This window comes from Moschus berezovskii, chromosome 12 (genome assembly GCF_049115385.1).
Source record: "Moschus berezovskii isolate FMDL1 chromosome 12, NW_MosBer_1.0, whole genome shotgun sequence".
Lineage (NCBI taxonomy): Eukaryota > Metazoa > Chordata > Mammalia > Artiodactyla > Moschidae > Moschus > Moschus berezovskii.
In genome coordinates, this window is record NC_142471.1 from 43,456,620 (window position 1) to 43,469,636 (window position 13,017).

Below are 13,017 nucleotides of genomic sequence, written 5' to 3' on the forward strand. Positions count from 1 at the left end.
TTTCCACAGTTTATTGTGTTCCACACAGTCAAAGGCTTTTGAATAGTCAATAAATCAGAAGTAGATGGTTTTCTAGAATTCTCTTGCTTTTCTGATGATCCAGCGGATGTTGGCAATTTGATCACTGGTTCCTCTGCCTTTTCTAAAACCATCTTGAACACCTGGAAGTTCACGGTTCACATATTGTTGAAACCTGGCTTGGAGAATTTTGAGCATAACTATGCTAGCATGTGGGAGAAGGCAATGCAAGCCACTCCAGTACTCTTGCCTAGAAAATCCCATGGATGGAGGAGCCTGTAGGCTGCAGTCCATGGGGTCACTCAGTTGGACACGACTGAATGACCTCACTTTCATTTTTCACTTTCACGCATTGGAGAAGGAAATGGCAACCCACTGCAGTGTTCTTGCCTGGAGAATCCCAGGGACAGGGGAGCCTGGTTGGCTGCAGTCTATGGGGTCACACAGAGTCGGACTCAACTGAAGCGACTTAGCAGCAGCAGCAGCATGCTAGCATGTGAGATGAGTGCAATTGTGTGGTAGTGTGAGCATTCTTTGGCATTGCCTTTCTTAGGGATTGGAATGAAAACAGACCTTTTCCAGTCCTGTGGCCACTGCTACCTGCTCCAAATGTGCTGGCATACTGAGTTCAGCACTTTCACAGCATCATCTTTTAGGATTTGAAATAGCTCAACTGGAATTCCATTACATCCATTAGCTTTGTTCACAGTGATGCTTCCTACAGCCCACTTGACTTCACATTCCAGGATGTCTGGCTCTAGGTGAGTGATCAACCATTGTGATAATCTGGGCCTTGAAGATCTTTTTTGTACAGTTTTCTGTGTATTCTTGCCACCTCTTCTTAATATCTTCTGCTTCTGTTAGGTCCATACCATTTCTATCCTTTATTGAGCCCATCTTTGCATGAAATGTTCCCTTGGTATCTCTAAATTTCCTGAAGAGACCTCCAGTCTTTCCCATTCTATTGTTTTCCTCTATTTCTTTGCAATGATCACTGAGGAAGGCTTTCTTATCTCTCCTTGCTATTCTTTAGGCTAATAGAGTTTTGCTGAGAGAACTCACTGGTCATAGTAAACACCCTCTTCCAACAACATAAGAGAAGACTCTACACGTGGACATCACCAGATGGTCAACACCGAAATCAGACTGATTATATTCTTTGCAGCCAAAGATGGAGAAGCTGTATACAGTTAGCAAAAACAAGACCTGGAGCTGACTGTGGCTCAGATCATGAACTCCTTATTGCCAAATTCAGACTTAAATTGAAGAAAGTAGGGAAAACCACTAGACCATTCAGGCATGACCTAAATCAAATCCCTAATGATTATACAGCAGAAGTGAGAAACAGATTTAAGGGACTAGATCTGATAGACAGAGTGCATGATGAACTATGAACACAGGTATGTGACATTATACACAAGACAGGGATCAAGACCATCCCCAGGAAAAAGAAACGCAAAAAAGAAATGGGGCCATGCTTACACTTTGACAAGATCCCTCCTATCTCCAAAAAGACATGCTAGAAAACCACTTGTATATAACTAATTTGCTAAGAAAAAGTGACATCACCTTAGTGAGAAGTCCTAGCATAATTTAAACCTGAGATATACTTCAAGCCATGCTTCAGAATAAACTAGATTATATTTATCAAAGAAGCAAACTGTTCCAGATAGCTGTAATTCAAATAAGGTTCACTCAGGACTCTAACATGTCTTTGATGAAATGAAATATGATTTAGTTAACAATGCCAAGAAGCACAAAGAGAAATATTTTAAATTATCAAGATGCCAGGTCTTTTTGGACAGTGCTCTTTTTGTCAAATTAATACCAAACAAAAGACTGGATACATTTTCCCAAGGAGCCTAAGTTAACTGTTCTGCACTACATATGCCAAAGATTTATGAGTGAAACTGGAAAACAGTCATGCTAAGAGATTGAAGCCTGGTTTCTAGTCTTTTTTCTGTGACTTGAAGAGCTGTATGATCAAGACAAATCATTTCAGCTCCCTGGGATTTAGTTTTCTCACCTTTAAAATGAGTGTTGGAATAAAAATTTATTTATCTATCTACTATTGTCACCTTGCTTATTTAACTTATATGCAGAGTACATCATGAGGAACGCTGGGCTGGAAGAAGCACAAGCTGGAATCAAGATTGCCGGAAGAAATATCAATAACCTCAGATATGCAGATGACACCACCCTTATGGCAGAAAGTGAAGAGGAATTCAAAAGCCTCTTGATGAAAGTGAAAGAGGAGAGTGAAAAGGTTGGCTTTAAGCTCAACATTCAGAAAACAAAGATCATGGCATCTGGTCCCATCACTTCATGGGAAATAGATGGAAAAACAGTGGAAACAGTGTCAGACTTTATTTTTTGGGGCTCCAAAATCACTGCAGATGCTGACTGCAGCCATGAAATTAAAAGACGCTTACTCCTTGGAAGGAAAGTTATGACCAACCTTGATAGTATATTAAAAAGCAGAGACACTACTTTGCCAACCAAGGTCCGTCTAGTCAAGGCTATGGTTTTTCCCATGGTCATATATGGATGTGAGAGTTGGACTGTGAAGAAAGCTGATCGCCGAAGAATTGATGCTTTTGAACTGTGGTGTTGGAGAAGACTCTTGCGAGTCCCTTGTACTGCAGGGAGATCCAACCAGTCCATCCTAAAGGAGATCAATCCTGGGTGTTCATTGGAAGGACTGATGCTGGGGCTGAAACTGCAATACTTTGGCCACCTCATGTGATGAGTTGACTCACTGGAAAAGATTCTGATGCTGGGAAAGGTTGGGGGCGGGAGGAGAAGGGGACGACAGAGAATGAGATGACTGGATGGCATCACCGACTCGATGGACATGAGTTTGAGTGAACTCCGGGAGTTGGTGATGGACAGGGAGGCCTGGCATGCTGTGATTCATGGGGTCGCGGAGAGTCAGACACGACCGAGCGACTAAACTGAACTGAACTGAACTGAAATCTAATAATCAACTCACAACTCTATGCAGTCTAGACAGTTCCTATGGACAGCATCATAAGTGAAAGGCTATCAAGTGACTATAATACCAAATTAATTCATGAAATGTAAGCAAGGCAAATTCTAATAAAACTAGCTGATTTTCACAACATATTCTAAAAACACCCAGAAATATTCTAAGATATTCTTCACTAAAAGGAAACTTTAAAGAGTATCATAACTCATCCTAGAAGAGTCAGGTCATAAAATACAGAGGAAAAATCCAAACCATAAAATATACTCTGTTCCTCAAAAAAAAAAATCATATATGTTTTCTTTAAATAGATAATTTTTAAAAAATTTAAAAAATAAGATATACTCAGTTCTAGAAGGCAGTCAAGTATGGTTATGTAAAGGATCTACTCAAGACATTCTATGAAATTTCTCACTTCCAAATATTTCTCCAAGTAGAAAATCATTCAGATCAGTGAAAAGTAGCAACAGCGGAACTGAGAACCCAAATTATACTAAGAAAGACTGCCAGCCACAAATGTGATGGTTGTTTTGATGTGGCCATCTTACATGTCACAGAGGGATAGATAGACTTCTACATGAGAGAACCATCAAACTATAATGATTTTTTTCAAAGCAGGAGCACAGCTGTCAGCCCTGGGGGGCAGTGGCAATCAGATTGGGAAAGTAGGGGAGACAGTTACTGCTCCTGGTACTGATTTTTATCTCTATTAATTCTGGAACCTACTGGAAGTGACTATGAGGACAGTAAATGATTGCAGTCCCAAAGCCCCAATAGATTAGATAAGAAAAAAATGCAAGGCAACCACAAGATGAAAATGTACTTCCCTTTTCATAAAGGACAGAAACGGTATGGACCTAACAGAAGCAGAAGATATTAAGAAAAGGTGGCAAGAATACACAGAAGAACTGTACAAAAAAGATCTTCAGGACCCAGATAATCACGATGGTGCAATCACTCACCTAGAGCCAGACATCCTGGAGTGCGAAGTCAGGTGGGCCTCAGGAAACATGACTGTGAACAAAGCTAATGGAGGTGACGGAATTCCATGTGAACTGTTTAAAATCCTAAAAGATGATGCTGTGAAAGTACTGCACTCAATATGCCAGCAAATTTGGAAAACTCAGCAGTGGCCACAGGACTGGAAAAGGTCAGTTTTCATTCCAATCCCTAAGAAAGGCAATGCCAAAGAATGCTCAAACTACCATACAATTGCACTCATGTCACACGCTAGCAGAGTAATGGTCAAAATTCTCCAAGGCAGGCTTCAACACTACGTGAACTGAGAACTTCCAAATGTTTAAGCTGGATTTAGAAAACGCAGAGGAACCAGAGATCAAATTGCCAACATCCATTGGATCACAGAAAAGCAAGAGAACTCTAGAAAACCATCTACTTCCGTTTTATTGACTATGCCAAATTCTTTGACTGTGTGTATCATGACAAACTGGAAAATTTTTAAAGATATGGGGATACCAGACCACCTTACTTGCTTCCTGAGTAATCTGTATGCAGGTCAAGAAGCAACAGTTAGAACCAGACATGGAACAATGGACTGGTTCCAAATTGGGAGAGGAGTACATCAAGGCTGTATACTGTCACCCTGCTTATTTAACTTAAATGCAGAGTACATCATGAGAAATGCTGGGCTGGATAAAGCACAAGCTGGAATCAGGATTTCTGGGAGAAATATAAAAAACCTCAGATATGCAGATGACCCTACCCTTATGGCAGAAAGCAAAGAGGAACTACTAAAGAGCCTCTTGACGAAAGTGAAAGAGGAGAGTGAAAAAGCTGGCTTAAAACTCAACATTCAAAAAACTAAGATCATAGCATCTGGTTCCATCACTTCATGACAAACAGGGGAAGCAATGAATACAGTAATAGATTTTATTTTCTTGGGCTCCATAATCACTGCAGATGATGACTGCAGCCATGAAATTAAAAGACACTTGCTCCTTGGAAGAAAAACTATGACCAACCTAGACAGGATATTAAAAAACAGAGACATTACTTTGCCAACAAAGGTCTGTCTAGTCAAAGCTATGGATTTTCCAGTAGTCACGTATGGTTGTGAGAGCTGGACTGTAAATAAGGTGGAGCACTGAAGAACTGATGCCTTCAAACTGTGGTGCTGGAGAAGACTCCTGAGGGTCCCTTGAACAGCAAGGAGATCAAATCAACCCTGAATACTCATTGGAAGGACTGATGCTAAGGCTGAAACCCCAGTATTTTGATCATCTCATGGGAACAGCTGACTCATTGGAAAAGTCCCTGATGCTGGGAAAGATCTAGCTCAGGAGAGGAGGTTATCAAAGGATGAGATGGCTGGATGGCATCACTGATGCAATGACATGAACTTAGGCAAACTTCAGGAGATGGCGAGGGACAGGAAGGCCTGGTGTGCTGCAGTCCATGAGAGTCTGACATGATTGGGTAACTGAACAATAACAACATAGCCAATTAGCAGAGATCCCTCTTCTTCCAGGTTTACCTTATAATTCATTAGTCTAGGTGTTGTTTCCTGACTTGATGAATGCAGGTCGTCATGACCTGATGAATAATGCAGGTCTTCATAACTTGATGAATGCAGGTCATCATGACTTGATAAGGGAAGGTCATCATCAGGTGATACAGGCAAAGATACATTCAGTTTTTTCACATCAGAGTCCTTTCCTTTCTGATCTTCTCCTGAACAAAGAAGAGGAAAGAACTGATTAAATGTAAAGGGTTAAAGAGGATGAAACTCAATGAGAAAAGTCAAGTTACATGAGGGGAATTTTCATCTACATTTCCATTTTAGTCACCTCATCCTAATCTCCTATATTAATGACTTTTCTCCTTGCTTTGAAAAAGTAACTTAGCAAACATGATCCTACCTCTAGGATTTTCCTCAGAAAGTGGATTTTTGAGCAGTCCCTTTGTTCCTGCTTCCATATTACTCAGTAAAATACTCTTCCAGAAAATTCTAAATATATACCACCTACAGAACCTATGCATTGGGATCTACAGAATTCAATTCTTCTGTGTTTCAGAGACTATTTCTTGGATAAAGAATAGTGTGTTATTTAAGTCTCATTTTTACATTTTGTATTGTTAATAGTAAATCAGAAATATGTTAGTGTACATAGAAAGTTGTTTTAGACTTTATTGAGGAATGTCATATGAATCATCCCTAGGAAACTCACTGTTGGCTTTAAGATTTTTGGTAATTACTCTGTTAATTTCACTCCACAGAATCTTTCATAGAAACCAAGGGAATTATTTTTCTCTGATCTTAGAACTGAGCACTCAGAGTACTGTTTCTTATATTATGGTAACTTTAAACATTATGATTTAGAAATTTATAACATGGCATATTAAAAAATCAACAATCAAAAGTAAAGCATAGTAAACAAGTACTGTACAGTCATATATATATATATATGAATTAACAAAAGCAGTTCCCATCTTTTGATGGGGTGCTCATGGTTTATAACATAAATGGCATTATTTTGAGAGAGGGATAACTTAGGTATGGCACTGGGTTTTTTTTTTCTTTTTGCAGCCTGAGGCAGTTGTAAAATAACTTAATGTAGCTTTTTACAACTGTGTATTCTATAGTATTTTTTCATTTGATGAAGTTTTAACTGTTAATTTTTTTGGCATTGTGTTTTGTACCATTTATTAAATAAAAATTTTAAAAAAAGAAATGAAAAAATGCATTTCTGAATGTGTCAAAAAAGGAAATCAAATAGAAATTATGAACTATAACATGAATTAATTTTCTAAGTATATATTAAGAAATATCAATGAAAGACAACATATTAAAACTAATGTGAAGTAGCTAAGGAACTGTTTAAAGGGGAAATGTATAGTTCAAAAAACAGTTTTTAAAAGACAGAAGAAATGACAAAAATGTGTTTTGTATTCAATCACAAAGGCCAAGAATAACCGAGGAAATCTCACAAAAGAGAAAGATATCATAAAGAAAAATAACAAATAGAAAATAAGCTAACATAACAGAATAATCTTGAGAAACCTATATGCAGGTCAGGAAGCAACAGTTAGAACTGGACATGGAACAACAGACTGGTTCCAAATGGGAAAAGGAGTATGTCAAGGCTGTATATTGTCAACCTGCTTATTTAACTTATATGCAGAGTACATCATGAGAAACGCTGGGCTGGAGGAAGCACAAGCTGGAATCAAGATTGCCGGGAGAAATATCAATAACCTCAGATACGCAGATGACACCACCCTTTTGGCAGAAAGTGAAGAGGAACTCAAAAGCCTCTTGATGAAAGTGAAAGAGGAGAGTAAAAGTTGGCTTAAAGCTCAACATTCAGAAAACTAAGATCATGGCATCCGGTCCCATCACTTCATGGGAAATAGATGGGGAAACAGTGGAAACAGTGTCAGACTTTATTTTTTTGGTCTCTAAAATCACTGCAGATGCTGATTGCAGCCATGAAATTAAAAGATGCTTACTGCTTGGAAGGAAAGTTATGACCAATCTAGATAGCATATTAAAAAGCAGACATTACTTTGCTAACAAAGGTCCATCTAGTCAAGGCTATGGTTTTTCCAGTGGTCATGTATGGGATGTGAGAGTTGGACTGTGAAGAAAGCTGAGCGCTGAAGAACTGATACTTTCGAACTGTGGTGTTGGAGAAGACTCTTGAGAGTCCTGTGGACTGCAAGGAGATCCAAACAGCCCATCCTAAAGGAGATCAATCCTGGGTGTTCATTGGAAGGACTGATGCTAAAGCTGAAACTCCAATACTTTGGCCACCTCATGCGAAGAGTTGACTCATTGGAAAAGACCCTGATGCTGAGAAGGATTGGGGGCAGGAGAAGAAGGAGACAACAGAGAATGAGAGGGCTGGATGGCATCTGACTTGATGGACAAGAGTTTGGGTAAACTCCTGGAGTTGGTGTGGGACAGGGAGGCCTGGTGTGCTGCGATTCATGGGGTCACAAAGAGTCGACACGACTGAGCTGAACTGAACTGAATTGAACAGAATAATCAACAAAATCAAAGGTTATTTCTCAGAAATCAAAGACTTAAAAATATACACACTTGTTTCACCACACCTTATAATAGCAAAAATGAAAAAAAAAAAAAAGGCACAACCACAAATCCAACTATCACTTTAAGAACAAATAAGAAAATTCAATTAGACAAACTTGAAATAATGGAAACTTTTATAAAATTATGAATTATCAAAATCTACTCAAGAACATACAGAAAGTCTGAATAGTATAACTATTTAGAAGGTTAAACCAATAATAAAAAGTCTCACACCCTGTAGGAAAAAGGAATCTGGACCCAAACAGATCCCCAGATGATATTTTATCAAATTTCCAATGAACAAAAATCTCTTTCTTATGCAAACTTTTTTAACAAAAAATTTTAAGTAGTGATATTTCATTTATATTAAAAGGTTAGCAAATCCTGACATGAAAACAGTGCATGTAAAATACAAGTAAGAAAAATTATAAGCCAAATTCAAAAATGAACATAGGTGCAAAAGTCCTAAATAAAATATCACTAAATGATGCAGTGGAAAAAATGCATAGATGAAGATTTATCTCAAGAATTCAAAGTGTGCTCAGTTTCACAAAAATCTGTCAATACAAATTGGCATATTAACAAATGTTAACAAAAGAAAGGACAGAAATCCTATTATCATCTGAACATAAAAATATCATGTGAAAAATTCAGTAGCATTTCAAGGTAGAAGCAGAAGAAAGCTTCTTTAATTTACAGACAAGTCTATCTAATCAAAATACTGAACCAACATTATCCTTAATGGCAAATCTTTAGACACATTCTCATTGTTTTATTTTTTTATTTTTTTTTTTATTGGAGGCTAATTACTTTACAATATTATATTGGTTGGTTTTGCCATACATTGACATGAATCCACCCTGGGTGTACATGTGTTCCCATTCTTGAACACCCCTCCCACCTCCCTCCTCGCCATATCCTCCCTCCGGGTCATCCCCGTGCACCAGCCCCAAGCATCCTGTATCATGCATCGAACCTGGACTGGTGATTCGTTTCACATATGATAATATACATGTTTCAATGCCATTCTCCCAAATCATCCCACCCTCACTCTCTCCCACAGAGTCCCAAAGACTGTTCTATACACCTGTGTCTCTTTTGCTGTCTCATATACAGGGTTAAGGTTCAGTTCAGTTCAGTCGCTCAGTCGTGTCCGACTCTTTGCAACCCCATGAATCACAGCACACCAGGCCTCCCTGTCCATCACCAACTCCCGGAGTTCACTCAAACTCATGTCCATCGAGTCGGTGATGCCATCCAGCCATCTCATTCTCTGTCGTCCCCGTTTCCACCCACCCCCAATCCCTCCTAGCATCAGATTCTTTTCCAGTGAGTCAACTCGTCGCATGAGGTGGCCAAAGTACTGGAGTTTCAGCTTTAGCATCAGTCCTTCCAACGAACACCCAGGATTGACCTCCTTTAGGATGGACTGGTTGCATCTCCTTGCAGTCCAAGGGACTCTCAAGAGTCTTTTCCAGCACCACAGTTCAAAAGCATCAATTCTTCGGCGATCAGCTTTCTTCACAGTCCAACTCTCACATCCATACATGACCACTGGAAAAACCATAGCCTTGACTAGACGGACCTTTGTTGGCAAAGTAATGTCTCTGCTTTTTAATATGCTATCTAGGTTGGTCATAACTTTCCTTCCAAGGAGTGCTGCTGCTAAGTCACTTCAGTCGTGTCCGACTCTGTGTGACCCCACAGACATAAGCCCACCAGGCTCCCCCGTCCCTGGGATTCTCCAGGCAAGAACACTGGAGTGGGTTGCCATTTCCTTCTCCAATGTGTGAAAGTGAAGTCACTCAGTCGTGTCTGACCCTTAGCAACCCCTTGGACTGCAGCCCACCAGGCTCCTCCGTCCATGGGATTTTCTAGGCAAGAGTACTGGAGTGGCTTGCCATTGCCTTCTCTGCTTCCAAGGAGTAAGCGTCTTTTAATTTCCTGGCTGCAATCAACATCTGCAGTGATTTTGGGGCCCAAAAAAATAAAGTCTGACACTTTCCACTGTTTCACCATCTATTTCCCATGAAGTGATGGGACCAGATGGGTTAAGGTTACCATCTTTCTAAATTCCATATATATGCATTAGTATACTGTATTGGTTTTTTTCTTTCTAGCTTACTTCACTCTGTATAATAGGCTCCAATTTCATCCACCTCATTAGAACTGATTAAGCCTATTGCTTATTTAACATTAAAGACATAATGACTGGGGAAAAAGCAAGTAAATTGTTATCTGCAAATATTGTAATTGTCTACATAGAAAATTAAAGAGACTCCAAGGTCAAATATTAGTAATAATAAGAAAGTCTGATGGAAGAGTTGACATGAGATCAATAAATTAGGACCATTCATAGGCCAACAACCAGATACTACAACATAGGAAAATATGTCATTCACAATAGCAATAAAAATACAAGGTAATCATGGAGAAAGCAAGAGAGTTTCAGAAAAACATCTATTTCTGCTTCATTGACTATGCCAAAGCCTTTGACTGTGTGGATCACAATAAACTGTGGAACATTCTGAAAGAGATGGGAATCCCAGACCACCTGACCTGCCTCTTGAGAAACCTGTATGCAGGTCAGGAAGCAACAGTTAGAACCAGTCATGGAACAACAGACTGGTTCCAAATAGGAAAAGGTGTACGTCAAGGTTGTATATTGTCACCTTGCTTATTTAACTTATATGCAGAGTACATCATGAGGAACGCTGGGCTGGAAGAAGCACAAGCTGGAATCAAGATTGCTGGGAGAAATATCAATAACCTCAGATATGCAGATGACACTACCCTTATGGCAGAAAGTGAAGAGGAACTCAAAAGCCTCTTGATGAAAGTGAAAGAGGAGAGTGAAAAGGTTGGCTTGAAGCTCAACATTCAGAAAACAAAGATCATGGCATCTGGTCCCATCACTTCATGGGAAATAGATGGAAAAACAGTGGAAACAGTGTCAGACTTTGTTTTTTTGGGCTCCAAAATCACTGCAGATGCTGATTGCAGCCATGAAATTAAAAGACGCTTGCTCCTTGGAAGGAAAGTTATGACCAACCTTGATAGTATATTAAAAAGCAGAGACATTACTTTGCCGACCAAGGTCCGTCTAGTCAAGGCAATGGTTTTTCCCGTGGTCATGTATGGATGTGAGAGTTGGACTGTGAAGAAAGCTGATCGCCGAAGAATTGATGCTTTTGAACTGTGGTGTTGGAGAAGACTCTTGAGAGTCCCTTATACTGCAAGGAGATCCAACCAGTCCATTCTAAAGGAGATCAATCCTGGATGTTCATTGGAGGGACTGATGCTAAAGCTGAAACTCCAATACTTTGGCCACCTCATGAGACGAGCTGACTCACTGGAAAAGACTCTGATGCTGGGAAAGGTTGGGGGCGGGAGGAGAAGGGGACGACGGAGAATGAGATGGCTGGATGGCATCACCGACTCTGTGGACATGAGTTTGAGTGTACTCCGGGAGTTGGTGATGGACAGGGAGGCCTGGCGTGCTGTGATTCATGGGGTCGCGGAGAGTCGGACACGACTGAGCGACTGAACTGAACTGAACTGAACTAGAAATAGACCAAACCAAAAATATACAGTGAAAATTGCAAAATTTTGTTGAAAGTTACAAAAATAGAATAAATAACCTACATTTCCTACAAATGAAAACTCCTATCATAATAATGCTAAGTATCCTCTAAATTAAACCACAGATTCAATACAAATCTGATAAACATTCAAGTAGGATGTGTGGGGGTATTTGCGTGTATGCATGTGTGTGTGTGTGTGTGTGTGTAAACAAACTAGGAAACACAAATCTAAGAATAGGAAAAATAATTCTGGGAAAGGAGAACAGAGTGGGTGTATCTGCCCTATAAGATAGCAATATTTACTATAAACTAAAGTCATCAAAACAGTGTGAATTTGTGTAAGGATGGAAAAGCAGGTCAATATAAAGGAACTGAGATTCAAAAACAGTTTTAAGCATGTAAGAGCATCTGCCATTTAATAACAATGGCAGTGCAGATTAGAGTGTAGAAAGTACTAAAATAAATGGGGACAACACAGAAATACAAAGGATCATAAGAGACTACTATCAGAAACTTATGCTAATAAAATGGACAACTTGGAAGAAATGGACAAATTCTTAGAAAAGTACAACTTTCCAAAACTGAACCAGGAAGATATAGAAAATCTTAGCAGACCCATCACAAGCACAGAAATCAAAACCGTAATCAGAAATCTTCCAACAAACAAAAGCCCAGGACCAGATGGCTTCACAGCTGAATTCTACCAAAAATTTAAAGAACTAACACCTATCCTACTCAAACTCTTCCAGAAAATTGCCGAGGAAGGTAAACTTCCTAACTCATTCTATAAGGCCACCATCACCCTAATACCAAAACCAAACAAAGATGCCACAAAAATAGAGAACTACAGGCCAATATCACTGATGAACATAGATGCAAAAATCCTTAACAAAATTCTAGCAAACAGAATCCCACAACATATTAAAAAGATCATACATCATGACCAAGTGGGCTTTATCTCAGGGATGCAAAAATTCTTCAATATTCGCAAATCAATCAATGTGATACACCACATTAACAAATTAAAAGATAAAAACCGTATGATTATCTCAATTGATTCAGAGAAAGCCTTTGACAAAATTCAACATCCATTTATGATAAAAACCCTCCAGAAAGCAGGCATAGAAGTAACATACCTCAACATAATAAAAGCCACATATGATAAACCCACAGCAAAATTATCCTCAATAGTGAAAAATTGAAAGCATTTCCCCTAAAGTTAGGAACAAGACAAGGATGCCCACTCTCACCACAATGGTGAAAAATTGAAAGCATTTCCCCTAAAGTCAGGAACAAGACAAGGATGCCCACTCTCACCACTACTATTTAACATAGTTTTGGAAGTTTTGGCCACAGCAATCAGAGCAGAAAAAGAA

The 13,017-nt window shown here is 39.2% G+C and overlaps 1 protein-coding gene across 1 annotated transcript in view; it reads right to left on the reverse strand.

The window, feature by feature from the left end:
- Positions 1 to 13,017, reverse strand: part of PTPN20 (protein tyrosine phosphatase non-receptor type 20) — a 58,798-nt gene that overhangs the window by 38,247 nt on the left and 7,534 nt on the right. Inside the window, exon 3 of the mRNA XM_088842485.1 lies at positions 5,499 to 5,695. Coding sequence (XP_088698611.1) covers positions 5,499 to 5,695 — 197 coding nt within the window. The remainder of the gene's footprint in view (positions 1 to 5,498; positions 5,696 to 13,017) is intronic.